The 24,092-nt window shown below is 44.9% G+C and overlaps 1 protein-coding gene across 1 annotated transcript in view; it reads right to left on the bottom strand.

Annotated features, from left to right (window-relative positions):
- Positions 1–23,855, bottom strand: part of ZSWIM7 (zinc finger SWIM-type containing 7) — a 299,161-nt gene extending 275,306 nt beyond the window's left edge. Inside the window, exons 1-2 of the mRNA XM_082247590.1 lie at positions 23,796–23,855; positions 8,316–8,423 (exon numbers count right to left, since the gene is read on the bottom strand). Of these exons, the coding sequence (XP_082103716.1) occupies positions 8,316–8,391 (76 nt within the window). The 5' untranslated portion in view covers positions 8,392–8,423; positions 23,796–23,855. The remainder of the gene's footprint in view (positions 1–8,315; positions 8,424–23,795) is intronic.
- Positions 23,856–24,092: the final 237 nt, after the last annotated feature.

Raw genomic sequence — 24,092 nt, 5'->3', positions numbered from 1 at the left:
TATATCTGTATGCTGAAGCAGACAGGCCCACAGTGATGAGTCTGGAGAGTTGGATCTGGTATTTCAACACATCTCTACATGACTACTGAGTGGAGATTCTGCAGCTGCAAATCCAGCTTACTATAAAAACGCAGGAGCGTAACATGCATGCAATGTTGATGGTGAACAGATCAAAACACTGACAGAATCCATGGATGGCAGGCTTTTGAGTGTCCTTGCAAAGAAAGGTGGCTATATTGGTCACTGATTTGTTTTGTTTTTGAATGTCAGAAATGTATATTTGTGAATGTTGAGATGTTATATTGGTTTCACTGGTAAAAATAAATAATTGAAATGGGTATACTGTATATTTGATTTTTGTTAAGTTGCCTAATAATTATGCACAGTAATAGTCACCTGCACACACAGATATCCCCCTAAAATAGATAAAACTAAAAACAAACTAAAAACTACTTACAAAAATAGTCAGCTTTGATATTAATGAGTTTTTTGGGTTCATTGAAAACATGGTTGTTGTTCAATAATAAAATTAATCCTCAAAAATACTCATTTGCCTAATTCTGCACTCCCTGTATATGGGGAGACTGCCATTTCTTCCCAGCTGCATAGAAATTGGCTCAGTCTGCCCCCTACTCTGACTCTTGAGTCATTTGATGTCTCTTGTAGCAGAGGAGGAAGGGAAAAGTAAGTTTTTTATCTACCCTCCCTTCCGAAACCTCCAATTTTTTGCAGGCTCCCTTTTGTTCTTTTGCTGTCTATGATCCCTGGGGCCATGTTCTGCTAGCCTCTTTTTTGGGTTTTGCAGGGAATTTCTTACCTTTTTCTGAGGATCTGGTAAGGACCTCATCCAAACCAGAGCCAAACAGAAGAGACCCTTCGAAGGGAAGACCACAGAGCTTAGATTTAGAGGTGACGTCACCTTCCCATTCTTTTAGCCAGATGTCTCTCCTAGCAGAATTTAGGAGAGCCCCTGTTTTTGCAGAGGCTACGACCGACTCCACCGCAGCATCTGCTAGATAGGCCACAGCCTTACCTATCACTGAAAAGGAATCTTGGATGTCCTGAGTTTTGGTCTGAGAAAAATTTTTACTCAGTTTATCAACCCAGAAAAAAAGCATTTCTTGCCACACAAGAAGCAGCCAAGGCAGGAGCCATAGTAGCTGCATTGGCATCCCAGGCTTTTCTAAGTAAGGCCTCTGCTTTACGGTTCATGGCATCCTTGATGTTACTCGCATCCACAAAGGATAGGTCTGACCTTTTTGTTACTTGTGCCAAGGAGGCATCTAGTTTTGTTTTTTTAAGGAACTTCCCTATGTCATCTTCCTTAAAGTGAAACCTCCTTTTCCAAGAACTCCCTTTATTTAACCTGTTTTCAGGTAGTTGCCATTGTTGAAGAATTAAACTCTTCAGTGAATGGTGGATAGGTAAAACTCTAGAAGGGCTCTTCCCTAGTCCTTTATAGAGCTTATCTTGTGCTGTGGTTTCTTTAGGCAAATCAGGTATCTCCTCTGAGGCATAAATGGCCTGAAGGAGTCCCTGCATGTTCTCCAAACCAAATAGGTTTTTAGAGGATTCTACCTCATCAGGAGCATCTGAGTCCCTGTCCCCTTCACCTTCTGAGCAGGTTTGGGAATCCAAGAGGCTCTCCTCTGGTGAAAACCTACTTTCTTCCCTAATCTGTGCTGAAGGGAGATTTTGGGAAGATGGTATAAGACTGGAAGGTCCTGCTCTAGATAAGGAACTTTCTTGTGAAGAGGTACCTTCCATTGAAGAAAGATCTCTGGGTTCTACAACACTAGGGGTTCCTATAGACGATCGTACTGACTTAATAGTGGTTAACATTTCATCCTGTACTGTTTTAATGAAGTCTTTCATTAACCCTGAAGCTTCTTTTCCTGCTAACTTGTAAATACATTTATAGCAGAACTGTTTAGTGTGGGAACTGGAAACCCTATCCCCGCAATTACCACACTTCCTAGAAGCAACAGGGTCTGATAATGCTGGAGTAGTAGTAGAGGTTTCTTGTGAACCACTCAGGGACTCTGGAAGACAGGATACAAAGCAGTATAAGTATCACTCCTCCTAAAAATGTTAACATGAGGACCATAGAAAGGACATTGATGGGTCCGACTAAGGTCAGGGAAAATGGGACAATTTCCAGGCATTTTTAAGTCGATAACCAGCAGACTTAAAAAGATAACCCCCATACAGGATAAGTTCTCAGCACTTACCCGGTTTCGACCTGGGTTTTGCTACCGACACCTGGACCGGCCTTTCCTCCTCCTTCCCCGGAGGCTGAGTCATGGAGGGCTTCATTTCCCCAGCAGTTGTCCGAGCTGCGATAGCCTTGGAATCTGCTTTGCAGCTAAGCAGCGGCTCCGGCGTCTCCTCCACATTCTTCTTCTTCCTTGTTCCGGCCTTCATTGCGCACGTCCTGACGTTGCACCGGAAGTTCCGGTCTGAAGACAAGGCTTGAACCGCCCGTCCGGCGGGAAATTCAAAATCCTTCCGTGGAGGAGAGCTGCTGGCGCCAGAAAACAGGACCTAGAGGAACACCGCAGGTGACCGATGGCCTGTGTACCTGGGGGCGACCTGTGAAAAGCCTGGAGAGGCGGCAGGTAGAGCTCAGCTCGCAGTGGCCCTTTGCTGTACCTGGCTCACAGGTGTACCGTTTGACTCTGAGTCTGCAGGTCAGTGAACATAACAAACGTTTCGCTGTAGGAAGAAACACAATCTAAACTGAGGGGCAGAGGGAAGGGTGGGGCCTTTTAACTAATTGTAATTGATTGTGTTTCCGGTAGGGAGGAGCCTATCATCTCTCACTGTTGGGCAGTCCTGGAAGGCGAGGAGAGAAAAACTGTTTCCTTCACTAACCCTGTGTTTCAGGTATTAAACAGAAACTGTGATGGTGTTCACCATCACTGGAATTTAAGGACAGATGGGTGAGGGGTTGAATTGCGTCATTTTTGTCAGCAAGGTCAATTGTTCCCTTTGCCATGAGGTTTCTGAGCAGGAAGCCCTCTCCTAATATGGTCATCCCAGGAAGTTCTGAGGAGTCGGACTGTCTGGGGTGGCTCCCCATTCAACTATTGTCAGGTGGGCTAATGCTAATGACCGCACCTGTTGTCTGCTAAGGGAGGTATTGACACAGAGTAATGTGTATTCAGGGCTCGTTAGACAACCATTGTTCTGTGTCTGACTATTGTGTACATTGATTGCCCCTGGGGCTTCTGTCTCCTTGCATTGGTCAAAGTTATCTGACCAATTACTACTGACTCATTTTCAAGCCCTCATTTGCATTGGTCAAAGCTATCCGACCAATCCCTGTTGACTCATTTCAAGCCCTCATTTGCATGGATATTCCACTTTCTGTATAAAGTGTGCTGTGTTCTTCCAATAAATGGTCTTCCTGCTTGAACTTACATACAGCCTGCTTGGTGTTTGTTGTAATGGATTCCGAACGGCACATGGCTGTAGTTCGGATCCCGGATCCTTGGTTGACCGAACCATCAGACGATGCGATCTACAAGCTGACTGACTAGAAACAGAGGAGTGTCGGGAGAGCGGACAGGGCGAGCAAGGGTCTCATCACATTGGTTGGCAGCGGTGGGATTTGCTCTCCAGTTACCGGGACACTCCAAACCACCAGAGTCAATGACCAGCTATGCAGCATGCAGGAGAGCCACGCTGAAAGACTTACTTGAGAGCCGCGGAAGGACTCCGGTCAGTTGAAGACTTTTTTCAGCAACGAGTTCGGGAGCGGTTGGCATTATATGGTGCTAACCCATCAGAGACCGCCATACAGAATGCCATTAGAGACATCCAGCTGCAGGATGAGCGACAAGAGAAAGAACGAGAGCGACAAGAGAAAGAACGAGAACGGCAAGAGAGGGAACGAGAGCGGCAACATGAGCAGAAAATGGCAGAAATACGTCAATCGGAGAAAACGCCTAAAGATGCAGCGACTGTCCGTAAGTTGCCCTTTCGGGCGGTCAAACTATTTAAGGAAGGAGAGGAGGAAATTGACGCATTCCTGCAGGACTTTGAGAGACTATGCCAGATACATGAAGTACTGTCCCAAGATTGGGTCGTTTTACTGGCGAGTAATTTAACTGGCAGAGCGGCGGATGCATTTCGGGCCCTGGAGGACGAAGATGCTAAAGACTACGACCGGGTAAAAGAAGCTTTGCTAGCCCGATTTGCCATTACACCCGAAGCCAGCCGGATTAAGTTTCGAGAATCCCGGAAACAAACCAACACAACATACGTGGAGTGGGCACATCATATGCAGAGGAACCTTAAGAGCTGGTTCCAGGGAAGCCACGCTCATACCATAGAGGACATCACCCAGCTAGTACTATTAGAACAGTTTTTAAACCACACCCCTCCGTTAGTACGGGATTGGGTGCGAGATAAACAACCACAGACAGTACAACAAGCGGCTACTCTGGCCGATGAATATCTGGACTCTCGAAGGTCAGGCGAAAACGAGCGATATCCACTATCTCTGCCCAGTTTACCAGCCTCCAAGCCGACTTCAGTACCTCCGTGGTCTGCCTCGAGACCCCCAGCCCGACCCAACCCTCCTACCGGACCTAAGTGCTATACCTGTAACCGAACCGGTCATCTGCAACGACATTGCCCTAGCCAATCCACGAGGTATCGAGAGACTAATCATCCATCCAGACCAGCGGCTCATTGCTACCAGAATGAGCCCATCCATCGAGATGTTCAGGAAGAGTGCGGCGAACTTTTCGAAGCGGATCCTGTCCAAGCTGCTGCCGGAGATAATCGGCAGCACCATTGCCAGGCAGTATGGGTTAATGGGCAGCCGGCCCAGGGACTCCGCGATTCCGGGGCTACGATTACCCTCATCCAGCCTCACATGATTCCCCAGTCAGCCCGGACCGGCCAGACTGTTGCAGTCAGGGTAGCAGGGGGCCAGGTGCTAAGTTTATCCACCGCCCAAGTCCTCTTGGATTGGGGCTCAGGGGAGCGATATGTGCGAGTGGGATTGCTACGCGAGTTACCCGCAGAAGTACTTTTGGGAAACGATTTGGGCCATTTAACTTCCTCTTATGCCCCAGAGGCCACCATGGCCGGGACCACCAGACGTCACAGCCACAGTCGCTCTCCCATGTCAAATCGAAGGCGGCATATAGGAAGTAGAGTACGTCCGGTAAATCCTGATCCTAACTGCTGTTTGGGCGTGTTTGGCCTAAGTCGTTACACAACGGAGCGAGATCTAAGAGAAGTATTTTCAACATATGGTCCAATGGCTGATGTACCCATTGTGTATGATCGGCAGTCTCGGGGTTCCAGGGGTTTCGCGTTTGTCTGCTTTGAAAATGTTGAAGACGCAAAGGAGGCAAAAGAACATGCAAATGGCATGGAACTTGATGGAAGACACATACGTGTAGATTTCTCAATTACACAAAGGCCCCACACCCCTACACCAGGAATATACATGGGAATGCGGATGGGTTATCCCGGCAGACAGACCTAGAACCTTAAGACTACTTTTCCAACATCCTCGAGTTGACCCGTTCGGGGTCCCACTGTGGCTGTTGGACTGTTTACCCGGGGGAAGATATGTGATGGTGTTCACCATCACTGGAATTTAAGGACAGATGGGTGAGGGGTTGAATTGCGTTTTGTCAGCAAGGTCAATTGTTCCCTTTGCCATGAGGTTTCTGAGCAGGAAACCCTCTCCTAATATGGTCATCCCAGGAAGTTCTGAGGAGCCGGACTGTCTGGGGTGGCTCCCCATTCAACTATTGTCAGGTGGGCTAATGCTAATGACCGCACCTGTTGTCTGCTAAGGGAGGTATTGACACAGAGTAATGTGTATTCAGGGCTCGTTAGACAACCATTGTTCTGTGTCTGACTATTGTGTACATTGATTGCCCCTGGGGCTTCTGTCTCCTTGCATTGGTCAAAGTTATCTGACCAATCACTACTGACTCATTTTCAAGCCCTCATTTGCATTGGTCAAAGCTATCTGACCAATCCCTGTTGACTCATTTCAAGCCCTCATTTGCATGGATATTCCACTTTCTGTATAAAGTGTGCTGTGTTCTTCCAATAAATGGTCTTCCTGTTTGAACTTACATACAGCTTGCCTGGTGTTTTGTTCTAGTGGATTCCGAACGGCACATAGCTGTAGTTCGGATCCCGGATCCTTGGTTGACCGAACCATCAGACGTTGCGATCTGCAAGCTGACTTACTAGAAACAAAGGAGTGTCGGGAGAGCGGACAGAGCGAGCAAGGGTCTCGTCACAGAAACAAACTAGCGTCAGGCTGAGTGGTGCTCAATAAATACAAGGCTTCCTCTGATTGGCTGAGTCAGAGAGACGAGTGGATGATCATGACGCCATGATCTCCGACTCAGCCAAAGGAAGCTTTTTATTCATAGACAGAATATACAAAGCTGTCTTTGAATGACTGAGCACTGCTCAGCCCAACAATTTTGTTCTAGGTGTGGGATAGGAAGGTCTCGTCATACGCCTGGAACATAGTGCTGTATACTGTATGTAAATACAGTTTATACAGTGCACCCCGATGATGCACATTAGTAAAAGAAAGTGTTTGTTTGGACCAGCTTGGCCCAAAGAAACTAAAGTGAAAGTAAAGCTGGAGATTAGTTTACACTTCCCCACCTTCAGCTTCGATCTGCTGAAATCCTGATTACAGAAGAGTTTCCTCCATTGTAAAAGAGCTGAAACAGCAATTACAAGGTAGAGACCAACTCTGATTGGTTCTGTACATTATCCCTTGGATATGAGCTGCCCAATGATGGCACAAATCACAGCCATTTGCTGGCACACTGGCCATCTGTAAAATGGTGCTTCATAAACTGGTATTTATCTATTGAGTTGATTAAAAGACAGAAGACTGTTTTTTTTTTTTAATTAGTAAGTTGTATATGTTTAGCTGTGTTAATGCTATATGGACATGAAAGGGACACAATGTTTTAGTCTGCTGTAGTCAACTCTGATTTTCTAGCATATTTAAAATGCTTCTATAGCTGTATGTACAAGATAAGAAAACAGATTAGACTTATAGGTACACTGTACATATAATTGTTCTTTACGTAAATTGTTACTAAACCCATAACAGTAAAACCAGTCTGTATATGAAGTAAAGCATGCTTGTTATACTCACTGTGGAACCTAACTATTCCACGAGCGTGTGCAATTATGAAGCATGACATGTTAGGTATCGATTTACTCGGCGTAACATTATCTTTCTTATTTAAAAAAAAATAAATTGGGCTAACTTTACGGTTTTCTTTTTTTTTTTAATTCAAAAATGTTTATTTATTTATTTTTTTAAATTGCATTTGTAAGACCGTTGCGCAAATACAGCGTGACAAAGTATTGCAATGATCTCCATTTTATTCTCTAGGGTCTCTGCTAAATATATATAATTGTTTGGGGGTTCTAAGTAATTTTCCAGGAAAAAATAATTATTTTAATTTGTAAACAACAAATGTCAGAAATAGGCCTGGTCTTTTAGTGGTTTCAAGCACATGTGTCAAACACAAGGCCCGCGGGCCAAATCTGGCCCTCCAGGTAATTTCATGTGGTCCTCACACCTCTCCTGCAGCTTCAGTACTCCCCTCATATCCACCACCCTGTTTCAGCAGTCAGTAGCAGATAGGAGGACAGAACTCCTCCTTCAGATCCTGTGCCTCACTGTGCAGCACCGCCTCGTCTCTACATCTTCTGGTCCCAGCTTTCAAAAGACTCCAGCCCTCCTCTGGTCCTCCTCCAGACCCTGCACTTTCTGCTTCCCAGCTCTGCCTCCACTGTGATGCAAAGAAGGGTGGGGGACTATTGACCGTTGATCGTGGCAGAATTATATTATATAAAATTCCATTACTTTCCCCCAAACCAGTGACTAGATCATGAAGGAGCGTCAGCACCCTGATGAGCTCATCACTGTTCTATCTCCAGCACTGTTCAAAGTAGTACTGTCTCTCCCTCTCCCAGTCTGGATGGTGCTGTCCAGGCTTTTACAACATAATATAATATTTTTTATATCTGTCAAGTTTAACTAAGTGAGAAGATCTCCTAAGTAGTGCATTAGACGGCAATCAAATTTTGACCCTCTAAGTCAAATAGAAGTGGGTCTGAAACTCAGTAAATCTGTAACCACAACCACCTATATAAACCGTAAATAAGATCTGTTGCAGATGGGAGTGCTATGAAAGTAAAACCATGTCAGCAAACGGAACGTGTCAAACCCCATATCACACATACACCCCAGCATTGCATTATTTTCCATAACTCAGAAAACAACTTTTACCTACCTTGTGAAGTCTCTTGGTAAGATTGTTTTATCTCACGCAGCAGTTCCTGAGCAACTAATGGTAAGAATACCTCCATTCTCTAGACAATGGGCTCAACAGATCATGGTTCTACATTCCTACACATGAAATAAAAAAATAAAAAATAAAAAAAGAATATTAATTGAATTTTAAAGAACAAAAAAAACAAACATAGAATATCAAGAAAATGAAATTACGGTTTAAAGATACATGTTAATAAAAGATACAGTGGGTACGGAAAGTATTCAGACCCCCTTAAATTTTTCACTCTTTGTTATATTGCAGCCATTTGCTAAAATCATTTAAGTTCATTCTTCTTCCTCATGAATGTACACATAGCACCCCATACTGACAGAAAAACACAGAATTGTTGACATTGTTGCAGATTTATTAAAAAAGAAAAACTGAAATATCACATGGTCCTAAGTATTCAGACCCTTTGCTGTGACACTCATATATTTAACTCAGGTGCTTTCCATTTCTTCTGATCATCCTTGAGATGGTTCTACACCTTCATTTGAGTCCAGTTGTGTTTGATTATACTGATTGGACTTGATTAGGAAAGCCACACACCTGTCTATATAAGACCTTCCAGATCACAATGCATGTCAGAGCAAATGAGAATCATGAGGTCAAAGGAACTGCCTGAAGAGCTCAGAGACAGAATTGTGGCAAGGCACAGATCTGGCCAAGGTTACAAAAAGATTTCTGCTGCACTTAAGGTTCCTAAGAGCACAGTGGCCTCCATAATCCTCAAATGGAAGACGTTTGGGACGACCAGAACCCTTCCTAGAGCTGGCCGTCCGGCCAAACTGAGCTATCGGGTAGAAGAGCCTTGGTGAGAGAGGTAGAGAAGAACCCAAAGATCACTGTGGCTGAGCTCCAGAGATGCAGTCAGGAGATGGGAAAAAGTTGTAGAAAGTCAACCATCACTGCAGCCCTCCACCAGTCGGGGCTTTATGGCAGAGTGGCCCTGACGGAAGCCTCTCCTCAGTGTAAGACACATGAAAGCCCGCATGGAGTTTGCTAAAAAAAACCTGAAGGACTCCAAGATGGTGAGAAATAAGATTCTCTGGTCTGATGAGACCAAAATAGAACTTTTTGGCCTTAATTCTAAGCGGTATGTGTGGAGAAAACCAGGCACTGCTCATCACCTGTCCAATACAGTCCCAACAGTGAAGCATGGTGGTGTCAGCATCATGCTGTGGGGGTGTTTTTCAGCTGCAGGGACAGGACGACTGGTTGCAATCGAGGGAAAGATGAATGCAGCCAAGTACAGGGATATCCTGGACAAAAACCTTCTCCAGAGTGCTCTGGACCTCAGACTGGGCCAAAGGTTTACCTTCCAACAAGACAATGACCCTAAGCACACAGCTAAAATAATGAAGGAGTGGCTTCACAACAACTCTGTGACTGTTCTTGAATGGCCCAGCCAGAGCCCTGACTTAAACCCAATTGAGCATCTCTGGAGAGACCTAAAAATGGCTGTCCACCAACGTTTACCATCCAACCTGACAGAACTGGAGAGGATCTGCAAGGAGGAATGGCAGAGGATCCCCAAATCCAGGTGTGAAAGACTTGTTGCATCTTTCCCAAAAAGACTCCTGGCTGTATTAGATCAAAAGGGGGCTTCTACTAAATACTGAGCAAAGGGTCTGAATACTTAGGACCATGTGATATTTCAGTTTTTCTTTTTTAATAAATCTGCAACAATGTCAACAAATCTGTGTTTTTCTGTCAGTATGGGGTGCTATGTGTACATTCATGAGGAAGAAGAATGAACTTAAATGATTTTAGCAAATGGCTGCAATATAACAAAGAGTGAAAAATTTAAGGGGGTCTGAATACTTTCCGTACCCACTGTAGATGTCTACTTTAGAATGAGTAACGATTTTCTTAGTGCCTGATGACAGTTCTTCTACATCTTATTCCACTACCATGAGAAATACCCCTAACTGGTTTAGTATTTATTTTATAGACCACAAGAAACCCCTTTATTCCCCAGGGGGAAGGTAACGCAGCTCCAGTCAAGTGCTGGAGAGTGTCTACTTGTTGGTATAAGGGGGACAGCCCTAGTCATAGAGACCAGAAGAGTGCATCTCTATACTGACACCATCAAGTGGTAGAAGATGTCTTAGAAGGCCAAAAGCAGCAAAGAAGTCATTGGGCTTGTGTTGAACTGCAAATGCAGCTTGATGCTGACATAAGTTGCTGAATTCTGAGGCTCCTGCAGCATCTTCTCCCCTATGCTTCAGTGGTCTAAGGACCTGACATCATCAAGACTGATGTAGGGTCTATAGCCCTGAAACAAATGTGAGTATGGCGAGGGAGAGCCCATTGCACAAGCATGGGAGGCTGTTTTCTGCCAGGGGAGCTGAAGATTAGGTAAATAAAATAGCTTTTAATATCCCCTAGGCATGGGTCACCAAACCTTCCAGTACTAAGGCGATATCATACATCAGAGTCCTCATCAAAAGTCCCACTTACATTGGAGTACCCCCTTATATGACAGTCCCCATCAGAGTCCCCCCTTTACGTCTTGGTCCTCACATTGCTTTAAAATGGAGAATCAAACTGTAAAACAGCATGAAACGTGTTAGAGACCTTGCCACCTGTATGTACTCCTTTTCTTACAATAAAAAGTTTGATGTGATGGTCGCGTGAGGTTATAGGCAGCAGCTCTTTATTTTTCTGTGACTAACAGTCAGCGCAGAGTCTGCAAAAAATTACTGCTGATTTTTTTCTTTGTCCAGAGTTCCCATTTATTATTTATGGAAATGCTACTTTTATAATGCAAAATATGCATTTCAATGACATGAAGATGGCATATTTAGCTAAACCGCGTTCAAAGCACATCTGTCGTGTGTTAGCCTGTTCTTCTGGTGCAGCTATTGTGAAGAGATTGCAGTCTTGTAGTTGGGTTTTTCAGTCTTTTTTTTTTTTCTTTTTCATTGGATGGCGGATCATCCAGGCAGGACGGGGGATTAGCAATAATCGCTAAGTGTAAGATACACAACAGCAATTAAAGTAGGGATGCACCGATCCGATATTCGGATCAGATATCGGCCCCGATACGGGCAAAATAGCTGGATCGGGGGATAAAATTAACAGATCCATGGGCCGATCCGGTTTTGCACTTTATAGCTTGTGAGGGAGCAGAGAACAGCTGTCAAAGAAAAAAAAAAAAGAGCCTCCTGCAAATGCCTTTCAACTCTCCCAGTTAAGTAAACACAATGATTACAATGTATCTTTTCGTTCCGGAGGAGGGAAGTTTAACCTCTAAAAGACTAAACCCATGCCATTTTAGATTTTGAATGCACAATGTTATAAGGTATCTACCGATACCGATCCAGAAGTATTATTTTGTTATAAGCTCACAAAACAGTACTTCCGGATCGGACTCGGGATCAGCGATTTCATAAAGCAAAAGATCGGTATCGGGATCAAAAAAGTTGGATCGGTGCATCCCTAAATTAAAGTACAACTAAAGCCTGCAGAAGTACTGTACACAAAATTATATTGCACAAAAAGCATTAGCTAGATTACGTTTTTTAGCTAAAAAGCATTATGAGGGCCTGTGTGGATGGGCTATGGACTTTTTTTCAGTGATGTCAGTTTAGGATGCTTCTTAGATCATTCAGAATTCATTGACAGGTACATATGACCTGCAGTTGACCTCCTTCTGACATGCTTCAAGCAGATTTGGCATTACCATTGACTTGTATGCAAAACCCCCAGAAGTTCATTGATACAGACCCTTACTGATTTTTTTCAGTTTTCACTTTGCATAAAGCTTCTCCTCAACACAACTTTTAAAAGTACCGCGTACGCAGCACTTTTAGCAAGCCTAGCCTCCTTTAGGGACTACAAGTCCCATGATGATTGGTTTTTACCAGATAAAGCAGCCAGGTCCTCTGCCGACACTGGTATCTTACATTGGCCTACCTTTGGAATCCATTGTCAGTCAGACCACTGGTGGGTTATCCAAAGGGAAGTACCTCACCATGCCTGCAGACTATCATGCAGTACATGACAGCGCTCGGTGCTTCAACACAACGTCTTGAAGTTCATGCTGCTGCATGAAGGCAACGTTGTCAACCTTTGACAAAAAGTGCTTGGGTCTGGTTTTTAATAAATGTTTTAACAACTATTGCTGCCATGAAGCAAACAAACATGGCAAAGATCTTGTATATTTTAATGTAAGTAGGAGAAGGATTTTTTTGCTCATGAAGGTTCAGATGCACTTTAAAGCTGGACTTAACTGTATATGAGCACCACAAACTAATGCTATTTGATTCATTTTAAAAAATTCAAAGCAAACTCACCTATCCATCCATGTCTCCATGCTTTATTTTGTTGAGAAATTCCTTTTAAAAACACCCTGCTAGCATTTCTAGCTGCGGCCATCTTGAGTAAGGGCAGATGATTCTTGTAGCATGTACTTCCTGGAATCCTGGAATGGCACTGGGCACCTTACACCACTCGGAGTGATTTATTCCATCACTTTGGGGCCCTATTATAAATCAGTGCTGTGGTCTTCCTGCGGCCACATTTAAAAAGCATAGCTAAGTGCTTTACAAATATTTTTAGTGCTTTGCTTGCTTCCAGACAAAATAGAAAAACAAAATGGTAATGTCCTTCTCCTTTCCCCACAGGACAGTGTTTGAGCCTGGCACTTAGATCTAAGCCCTGAGAAGTCTGCATCCTGGGAGGAAGAGGAGACGGTCACACACTTTATTAAACATACACTACATTACCAAAAGTATTGGGACGCCTGCCTTTACACGTACATGAACTTTAGTGGCATCACAGTCTAAAGCTGGCATTACACTATACGAAAAATCATTTGAACTCATTTTCAAAAAACTAACACTTGGCCGGGAGAGCAAATAATAGTGGTGTCATGTGCTGGAGAGAGTCCAGAGAAGGGCAACTAAATTAATAAGGGGACTAGAGGATCCCAAATACAAGAAGCGACTAACAAGCACTGAATGTATTCTCGCTGGGGGAAAAAGACACTTGAGAGGGGAAATGATAGCGATTTACAAATACCTCAATGGTGATCCCAGCATAGGAAAAAAGCTATTCAATCTTTGGGGGTGTAAGAGGACACGTGGACGCACAATCAGATTGGAGGAAAAGAAGTTTAACCTTAAGCTGCATAGGAGGTTTTTCACTGTCAGGGTGGTAAGAATGTGGAACTCTCTTCCACAAGTGGTGGTGTCAGTCGGGAGTATTGATATTTTTAAACAACTTTTGGGAGTGCATCTTAACCACTTAAACCCCGGAAGATTTTACCCCCTTCCTGACCAGGGGGTATTTTGTGATTCGGCACTGCGTGACTTTAACGGACAATTGCGCGGTCGTGCGACGCTGTACCCAAATGAATTTGATGTCCTTTTTTTCCCACAAACAGAGCTTTTTTTTGGTGGTATTTGTTCACCTGTGCAATTTTTTGATCATGCGCTATAAACAAAAAATGAGCGACAATTTTGCAAAAATAACAATATTTTTCACATTTTTTTTATATGAAATTCCCCCCCAAAAATTTAAAAATCTAATTTTTTTTAAATTTTTGGCCAATTTGTTTTCTGCTACCTATGTTTGGGTAAAAAAAAAAAAAAAATCACAATAAGCGTATTTTGATTGGTTTGCGCAAAAGTTATTGCGTTTACTAACTAAGGGAAAGATTTTTGTCATTTTTGTTGTTTTTTTTAAACGAGTAATGGCGTCGATCTGCGATTTTTTTGCGGTACTGCGACATTGCGGCGGACAGATCGGACCCTTGACTGACATTTTTGGGGTTACCAGTGACATTACCACAGTAATCAGTGCTACACATATAACTGTACTGACACTGTACTATAACATAAACTGTAATGACACTGGCAGTGAAGGGGTTAACTTTATTGGAGAGGGAGGGGTTAAGTGTGTCCCTAGGGGCGTGCTTCATACTGTCATTGGATGTGGCTGTGTGTGTAACAGCACAGATCAACGGTCCTACATAGCAGGACCGAGTGATCTGTGCTTTTACACAGGGGAGAATGACAGGCGGCTTTGTGTACACTAGCCGCCTGCCTTTCTCCCTCTCTACCTGACGATCGCGAGTGACCGGCGGACATCGGGTCCGCCGGTTACACGCGCCGGCTTCTTCGGGTACGAGCGGGGGCGTGTAATGTTCTGGTACCTTTGGGTACCCTAATTACTCTTTCATAAGTGTATACGCCCCACCATTCTCTTTTGGTAAGGTGCGCATACACCTTTAAGACTGATGCTGTCATCACTGAGCGCCGGACTGGATGGCTATTTAGATCGCCGGCTCTCACTCACATGTGTTCGTTCAAACTGCTTTGTGCCTTGATGCTAACCTGTCTTGAAGCTCTCATGCTTGCAAGCATACCTCGCTGTCGGAACCACGCTGCGCTGATCCCTGTATCCCGCTACCGGATCATCCGCTCTTGCCGAACCTCTCCTCTGCTACATTGCTATTAGTGATAAGTACCCCACAGGGGAAACCTCTATAACCTTCATACTAAAGCTTACACTATCTAGCTCTGCATACTAAGGACTATTACTACATCTGCATTATCTAAGATTGCTAGCTCTTGAGCCTACTACCACCTGTTCTTGCACTGGGTTGATCTCTCTTGTATGTCCACCTGCTACTCTGTCATCTGCTACCATACATGATTGCTAAACCTATCTGCATCCCATCTGCTACTATCTTACTTTCAAGAACATTTCCTTTCAAGTGTCTGTCATCTACCATCTCTACCCAATCTGTCTCTTCAGCCTATCATCACTGTGTTACTATATACATAAGTCACTCTAGGAAACATCTTACTGAGTGTGTGTATTTACTTGCTGAATTGAGATCATCCACACATGATGAGTCATTGGGAGTTGGGATTGGTGTCTCAGCGTTTCTCTACATGACTACTGAAGTGGAATATTTCTGCAGCCGAAAATCCACATCATACATAAAACGCAGGAGCGTTACAGGGCGGGAGCGCGCCTCCGGTGGCGCGCGCTCGCCCCCTATTCGCTCCCAGGCTAGTGACATACCGGTACGTCACTTTGCCTGGGAGGGGCTGACCGCCGCCGTATATAGTCGGGTGGCGGTCGGCAAGTGGTTAAAGAACACAATATACAGGGATATGGGAAATGATTTTTGACACTGATATGTAACTATATGTAACTATGTAATGACTGATAAATCATTCGATGGACATAAATGAATCAATTTTTTGTTTGTTTTTCACATATACCTAGTGCAAACAGTTTGAATGAGAAATGCATTACCTTTCAATTTATTGATCGTTAGTCAGAAAATTTCCAAACTTGTCCTTAGGTTTTTTTGGCTCAAAACTGTTACAAATGATTACCGATCTGTGCTCATCAACTGGCCGAAAAACGAACGAACTGTCCAAATGTCCGAATTTCGGGCCAATGTTTTGTATACTGTATGACCAGCATTAGTCCGTAGGGTTCAATATTGAGTTGGCCCACCCTTTGCAGCTCTAACAGCTTTAACTCTTCAGGGAAGGCTGTCCACAAGGTTTAGGAGTGTGTCTATGGGAATGTTTGACCATTCGTCCAGAAGTGCATTTGTGAGTTCAGACCTTGATGTGGGTAAGAAGGCCTGGCTCACAGTCTCTGCTCGAATTCATCCCAAAGGTGTTCTATCAAGTTGAGGTCAGGACTATGTGCAGGCCAGTCCAGTTCCTCCACCTCATCTTTGTCTTTATGGACTTTGCTTTGTGCTCTGGTGTGTTCAGTCATATTGGAACAGGAAGGGAGTCATCCCCAAACTGTTCCCAAAAAGTTGGGAGCATAAAATTATCCAAAATGTTTTGGTATGCTGACGCCTTAAGAGTTCCCTTCACTGGAAATAAGGGGCCAAGCCCAACCCTACACCATAATCCCCCCTCCACCAAATGATTTGGACCAATGCACAAAGCAAGGCCCATAAAGACATGGAAAAGTGAGTTTGAGGTGGAGGAACTTGACTGGCTTGACCTCAACCTGATAGAACATCTTAAGGGTGAATTAGAGCAGAGAATGCGAGTCAGGCCTGCAAAGGGTGGGCCAACTCAATATTGAACCCTACAGACTGGGATGCCATTAAAGCTCATGTGCGTGTAAAGGCAGGTGTCCCAATACTTTTGGTAATATAGTATATGTATGGTAAAGTGTGTGACCTTCTCCTCTTCCTCCCAGGATGCAGACTTCTCGGGGCTTAGATTTAAGTGCCAGGCCCAAACATTGTCCTGTGGGGAAAGGAGAAGGACATTACATTTTTGTTTTTCTATTTTGTCTGGAAGCAAGCAAAGCACTAAACAGATTTCTAAAGCACTTAGCTGTGCTTTTTAAATGCGGTCGCAGTAAGACCACAGCACTGCTTTATAATAGGGCTCCAAAGTGATGGAATAAATCACTTAGAATGGTGTAAGCTGCCATTCCAGGAAGAAAATGCCACAAGAACCATCTGCATCTCTATGCATTAATGGAGCACTTTTGTGGCACATTTAATTTGGTTGGTAAAGGACATGTGACTCAATAACTGCACCAAACATGCTTAGTGGGGGCGTTTTTGAGGCAGTTCTTATTCATTTCAATGGAGAGGGGCATTTTTGGTGTGATATTTTAGCTCCCCAAACATGCTCCAAAGATGCTGCAAGCAGGATTTTTTTCACCGCAAAAAAAGTGTACTGCCCCAGTGTGAAAACATTCATAAATTGTTTTCATTGAACAGCACAGTGTACTCAGTTCTCCCCAGGATCTTGCCGGAAGGATTGTAATGTCATCCTAGGTTAGGTGGAAGCCAAGAAAAAGTATAAAAAAAATGAACACTGCACCAAATCATTAAAATTCTAACTGCACCTCTCAGTCTTGAGCATGTGCAGTGGGGAGCTAGCTGTGATTAATTATTAGTCACAGCTGAGTCCCACTGTGTCAATAGATACAGACAGGGTGGCTCAGGAACAAGCCCACATACAAGCAAAGTAGCTTTCTATCTGGGCACTCACTGGGGGGTGGAGACAGGTATGTCAGTGGGCGGGGACCCAGGAAGAGGCGGTCCAGGGCCACTCTGTGCAACTCTATAGCACAGAGCAGGTAAGCATAAACCGGTTTGTTATTTAAAAAATGATTGAATCACTTTAACCACTAGCTGCCCAGGCCAATTCTGACATGTCTGTCATACAAGTAAAATTCTGCAATTTTTTAACTAGATAATTACTTAGAATCCCCCAAACATTATATATTTTCTGAAAGCAAAGACCTTTTTTTTGGGAAGAAATACACTTTAACCACTTTAGCCCTGGAGGATTTGGCTGCTCAAAGACCAGGCCCTATTTTGCGATTCGGCACTGTGTGACTGTAACGGACAATTTCGCGGTCGTGCGACGCTGTACCCAAATGAAATTGATGTTATTTTTTTCCCACAAACAGAGCTTTCTTTTGGTGGTATTTGATCACCTGTGCGATTTTTACTTTTTGCGCTATAAACAAAAAAAGAGCGACAATTTTGAAAAAATTACAATATTTTTCACATCTTTTTATATGAAATTCTCAAAAAAAATGTAAAAATAATTTTTTTTTTAACATTTTAAGCCAATTTGTTTTCTGCTACATATTTTTGGTAAAAAAAAAAAAATTTGCAATTAGCGTATTTTGATTGGTTTGCGCAAAAGTTATTACGTTTACTAACTATGGGAAAGATTTATGTCATTTTTATTGTTTTTTTTTAAACTAGTAATGGCGGCAATCTGCGATTTTTTTTTTGCGGGACTGCGACATTATGACGGACAGATCAGACCCCTGACTGACTTTTTTGGGGGTACCAGTGACATTACTACAATAATCAGTGCTATAAAAATGCACTGTTACTGTAAAAATGACACTGGCAGGGAAGGGGTTAACTTTATTGGTGATCAAGGGGTTAAATGTGTCCCTAGGGGCGTGATTATAACTGTCAAGGGGTGTGGCTTGTTAGATCATAACAGAGACATACGATCCTACATAGCAGGATCACATAGCCTCTGTCATGATCTAAGGGAGAATGACAGATGGCTGTGTTTATATCAGCTGTCTGCCTTTCTCCCTCTCCTGAGCGAGATCGCGAGTGGCTGGCGGACATCGGAGCCGCCGGTCACACGCACGGGGATGTTAGTGAACGAGCGGGAGTGCGCCGCCGGCGGCACGCGCCCCCTACAGGCTTGTGGGCGAGTGACGTACCTGTACGTCACTTTGCCCAGGAGGGGCTGACCGCCGCAGTATATAGTCGTGCGGCGGTCGGCAAGTGGTTAAAGAGGTTGTAAACCCAATTTTTTTTTTCACCCTGAAAGAGAAACACATAATGAGCTAGTATGCATCACATACTAGCTCATTATGAAATACTTACCTTAGAACGAGCCCCCGCCGTGCCGCCCGCTTACCTCTATGTTCAGTCGCCCGTCTTCCGGGATCGCGGCATCTGGCCATCTGATTGGCCGGAGCCGTGGTGACGTCACTCCCGCGCACGCACGTGGGAGCCGACGGTCACGGCACGGGGCTCTGAAGGAACGGCACCATCGGCTGTTCCTTCAGAGCGCATGCCCCAGTGACGTCACTGGCTGCATGTAAGGTAAACGGTACATGTTTAGGAGATATTTACAGTACCTATAGGTAAGCCTTATCATAGGCTTACCTATAGGTACAACTTGCAGAGGAGGGTTTACTTCCTCTTTAATGAACTTCAGTGCACAACCACACAATATAATACCCAATTTTTTGCAAAATACATAAATGGATACCTCACAAGTCACTATAGAAGAAATGGCTGCACTCCAGCTATCATCAAAATTCTGGTTTATTAACCGAACATCCCAATGTGGCAAACAACAGGTAGACGCCTTTCCCACACTAGCAAGTGTGCTTAATCACCACCTGGTAATGGTAAACACGTCTACCTATTGTTTGCCACATTGGATTGTTCGGTTAATAAACCAGAATTTTGATGATACCTGGAGTGCAGCCATTTCTTCTATATTAATTGTCTGCGGAGGCGAGCCGAGGCGGCACCTGTACATCATCAGGCTTCTTGATTCACCTGGAGCAGTGAGTCTTCCTTGTCTTTGTACCTCACAAGTCACGCTTTAAAACTGCATACGCCATGAAATGGTGACAAACTATGGTATTTAAAAATTTCTATAGGCAATGCTTTAAAAGACTTTACAGAGTTACACAAGAGGCCTGGTGCTAGAATTATTGCTCTCACTGTGACGTTCGCGTTTTCTTTTTTTTACACTTTATAAAAGTTTTTGATTAACTTTATTACCATCACAAGGGATGGACAACATCCGATTGCATTGATCAGGACAGGTCCTCTTTATGAAGAGATCTGGGGTCTATTAGAAACCCAGATCTCTCCTCTGCCCTCCTAACCATCTGATCAAACTGTGAGATCAGTTTGATCAGATGCTATTACAAATCCATAACGGCTTGTAAACAACAAACCAAAACTGGAAGTGACAAAATGCTTGTCTCTACTGGTTTCAAAGACCATAGAGCTGATCGGATTACTTCCTTCCCTCCTTCATTCCTATGGTCAGCCAGTAGTGAAAAAAAAACAGCAGAAGGCGGAGGGGGGGGGGGGGTTGGCTTCTTCTGCCACATGTAAAAATGATCCAGCGGCTCTACAGCCACTGGGATTGCTTTTACATAATTCAGCATTGCCGGCTATAAAATGGCCATGGCCCCTGTTATAACAACTCAAGCCTGGGGACGTACGGGTAAGTCCTGAGGGCAGAAAGTGGTTAAAGTATATGTATATCCAAATCTATTTGATTTGGATAGAGTATAGAAGAGTGAAAATCCACATCTAAGTCATATTTTTGTTACCTGTGTATCTGAAGGAAACTTCTCTTCCATTCCTGTCCCACAGATACCGTACATCAGGAAGTTAGAGAAAATCCCCAAAAGTAAGAGGAATCCCTCTAGGACATGTGCATGCACTCTGTGTACATCCTTGGCACTACCGTGCACGAATGGTATGCCTTCCTGCATTTGCCAATCAAGATGGCCAAAGACTCAGCACCTGGGAAGAAGATGTTGGCCCCAGCAAGGTTGCTTGCAGATGTCACATTGCTAGTGCGGACATATCCAGGGAAATCTCCTCTCAATATGACATTGTCACTGAGATTAGAAACAGTCACCAATCAGGGTAATACTGATTATCAGATGTGCAAAAAAATGTACGCAGGCATTTGTCTATGACTGAACTTCTGTATTTCCCCCCTTAAGACCTCTTTCACATGGGTAGCGGTAAAAACAGGCAGTTGAGTGGAGGTTTTACTGCCCAGGTAAAGGCTACCATACAGCCGGAGGAGGCTGTTTTTATGTCTCGGTCACAGCAAATTTAACACGGCATGTAAAGTTGACAGGTAGCTCTGTCTGTCAAATTTGCCCATTCATGTCAATATAGATGCTACTGCGAGTGAAGCGTTTGACTCGTGGTTGTGGCACATTAGTCCCAGTGAAAACGGTCATGTGGTAAAGAAAAATAAACAGGCATTCAGGAGGTGGCAGGAACACCTGATAGCAAATGTTTGGCCACACTTTGAAAAGTGATCCACTGATCATTTTTTAGAGAACAAACAAGTGTGAACTAAGCCTCATTCGTATGGACATACCAATCTGTACCCCCCTGTCCTTGCCCACATGGGATGCACAGGTGTTTCCTTGATTAGCGTGCAGGCAGTCCCATTTAGGTCTATTGGGACACAGCTGCTGGTCCCAAATTTGACAGCCGAGCAGGTATGGGTGGTTGTCCCCAAATGCATACTGTCTGCATTTGGGGACAAGCACCCACATGGTTGTCAGATTGGGACCAGCAGCTGTGTTTCAATAGACATGAATGGGACTGCCTGCATGAAGATGCACGGAACACCAGTGCAACCCATGTGGGCGAGGACAGCCCTTCACAGGGGTGTACACATAGGCATACCCATGTCAATGAGGCCTTAAAGTCAAGGTGAATGCAAAAGCATCTCAATACAATTCATAAGCAATCTGAACGCAGCAGATGATCATAACACTGGGATGAGGCTCGGGTATGTTTGGACTAGGACCCAAACCTATGTGTGCTTGCCAGGAGGCTGTCACCCGTACTGGGCCAATCATCCGCTGCTAGGACATTCCCCATCCTGAAGCCACACATATACAAGGGGCGTGTAGAGTGTCCCAGATACAGGCAATTTCCTGGCCGGCTTAGAGCTTAGTCTGAACACACCCGAGCTCATCACTAATCAAAATGAGTGTGGGAAGAGCGTCTCGTATCACCCTTGTGTTAGGTCACCCCCGCCTCCAACCATGTGTGATGTCACCTCCGCCTCCAACCATGTGTGATGTCACCTCCGCCTCCAACCATGTGTGATGTCACCCCCTCCTCCATCCATGTGTGATCTCACCCCTTCCTCTATCGATGTGTGATCTCACCCCCTCCTTCATCCATGTGTGATCTCACCCCTTCCTCTATCGATGTGTGATCTCACCCCCTCCTCCATCCATGTGTGATCTCATCCCCCTCCTCCACCCATGTGTGATCTCATCCCCCTCCTCCATCCATGTGTGATCTCATTCCCCTCCTCCATCCATGTGTGATCTCATCCCCCTCCTCCATCCATGTGTGATCTCACCCCCTCCTCCATCCATGTGTGATCTCATTCCCCTCCTCCATCCATGTGTGATCTCATCCCCCTCCTCCATCTATGTGTGATCTCATCCCCCTCCTCCATCCATGTGTGATCTCACCCCCTCCTCCATCCATGTGTGATCTCACCCCCTCCTCCATCCATGTGTGATCTCATCCCCCTCCTCCATCCATGTGTGATCTCATCCCCCTCCTCCATCCAGGTGTGATCTCATCCCCCTCCTCCATCCATGTGTGATCTCACCCCCTCCTCCATCCATGTGTGATCTCATCCCCTCCTCCATCCATGTGTGATCTCATCCCCCTCCTCCATCCATGTGTGATCTCACCCCCTCCTCCATCCATGTGTGATCTCACCCCCTCCTCCATCCATGTGTGATCTCATCCCCTCCTCCATCCATGTGTGATCTCATCCCCCTCCTCCATCCATGTGTGATCTCATATCCCTCCTCCATCCATGTGTGATCTCATCCCCCTCCTCCATCCATGTGTGATCTCATCCCCTCCTCCATCCATGTGTGATGTTACCCCTTCCTCTATCCATGTGTGATGTCATCCCCTCCTCCATCCATGTGTGATGTCACCCCCTCCTCCATCCATGTGTGATGTCACTCCCTCCTCCATCCACGTGTGATGTCACCCCTTCCTCTATCCACGTGTGATGTCACCCCCTCCTCCATCCACGTGTGATGTCACCCCTTCCTCTATCCATGTGTGATGTCACTCCCTCCTCCATCCACGTGTGATGTCACCCCTTCCTCTATCCACGTGTGATGTCACCCCTCCTCCATCCACGTGTAATGTCACCCCCTCCTCCATCCACGTGTGATCTCACCCCCTCCTCCATCCACGTGTGATCTCACCCCCTCCTCCAACCATGTGTGATCTCATCCCCCTCCTCCATCCATGTGTGATCTCATCCCCTCCTCCATCCATGTGTGATCTCACCCCCTCCTCCATCCATGTGTGATCTCACCCCCTCCTCCATCCATGTGTGATCTCACCCCCTCCTCCATCCATGTGTGATGTCACTCCCTCCTCCATCCATGTGTGATCTCACCCCCTCCTCCATCCATGTGTGATCTCACCCCCTCCTCCATCCATGTGTGATGTCACTCCCTCCTCCATCCATGTGTGATGTCACTCCCTCCTCCATCCACGTGTGATGTCACCCCTTCCTCTATCCACGTGTGATGTCACCCCCTCCTCCATCCATGTGTGATGTCACCCGCTCCTCCATGTGTGATGTCACCCCCCTCCTCCATCCATGTGTGATGTCACCCCCTCCTCCTTGTCAGAGCTCTATGGGGATTGGGGAAGGGGCGGGCATTTACTAAAACTGGAGTAGCTGTGCATAATAACCAATCAGCTTCTGTCTTCAGCTTTGTGAATTGATTGGTTGCCAAGCACCCCTGCTCTAGTTTTGATCCATTGTGGGGTTGATTTACTAAAGGCAAATAGACTGTGCACTCTGCATATCGGGTTACTGCACCCATTTCCCCGAGAGATTAGTAAATGTGGTGAAGCTTCACTTTGTAAAGAATTCCCAATCAGGTGCAAGGGAAATAAACAAAATGAAAACAGCATTGTTGCTTGCACATGATTGGATAATGGAAACCAGCAGAGCTTCGCCACATTTACTAAGCTCTGGGGGAAATGAGTGATCTGCACATTGCACAGTCTGTTTGCCTTTTGTAAATCCACGTCTATATGTGCGGATCTCTCACTTCTACAGATCAGTGATCAATGAATAGGGAAAGTTTCCTGACCTGATCCCAGGAGCACACTGCGACCTCCTCCTCCCTCTGCACACCGGTCATGTGACCCGCACCGGTCATGTGATCAGCAACTTCACCATGGCTCTGCTGCCAGTCACCATCAATGATAGCACTTCCTTTGTATCTGTCCATAAATGACATCCTATGTCTGGACGTATATGTATTGACATAAGAAATCTGTTTATGTACTGTGATCCGTTTTCTGTCTGTAAGGATCTTCCCAGAACATTCTGAGACGTGCTGATTTGGTTACATACACTTACAGCTTGTCTGTGTATTCATTTATTT

This window comes from Pelophylax lessonae, assembly GCF_965119305.1.
Source record: "Pelophylax lessonae genome assembly, chromosome: 2".
NCBI classification, from domain to species: domain Eukaryota; kingdom Metazoa; phylum Chordata; class Amphibia; order Anura; family Ranidae; genus Pelophylax; species Pelophylax lessonae.
Note: the sequence above shows the minus strand (reverse complement) of the source record. Positions and strands in the feature narration are given on the sequence as shown.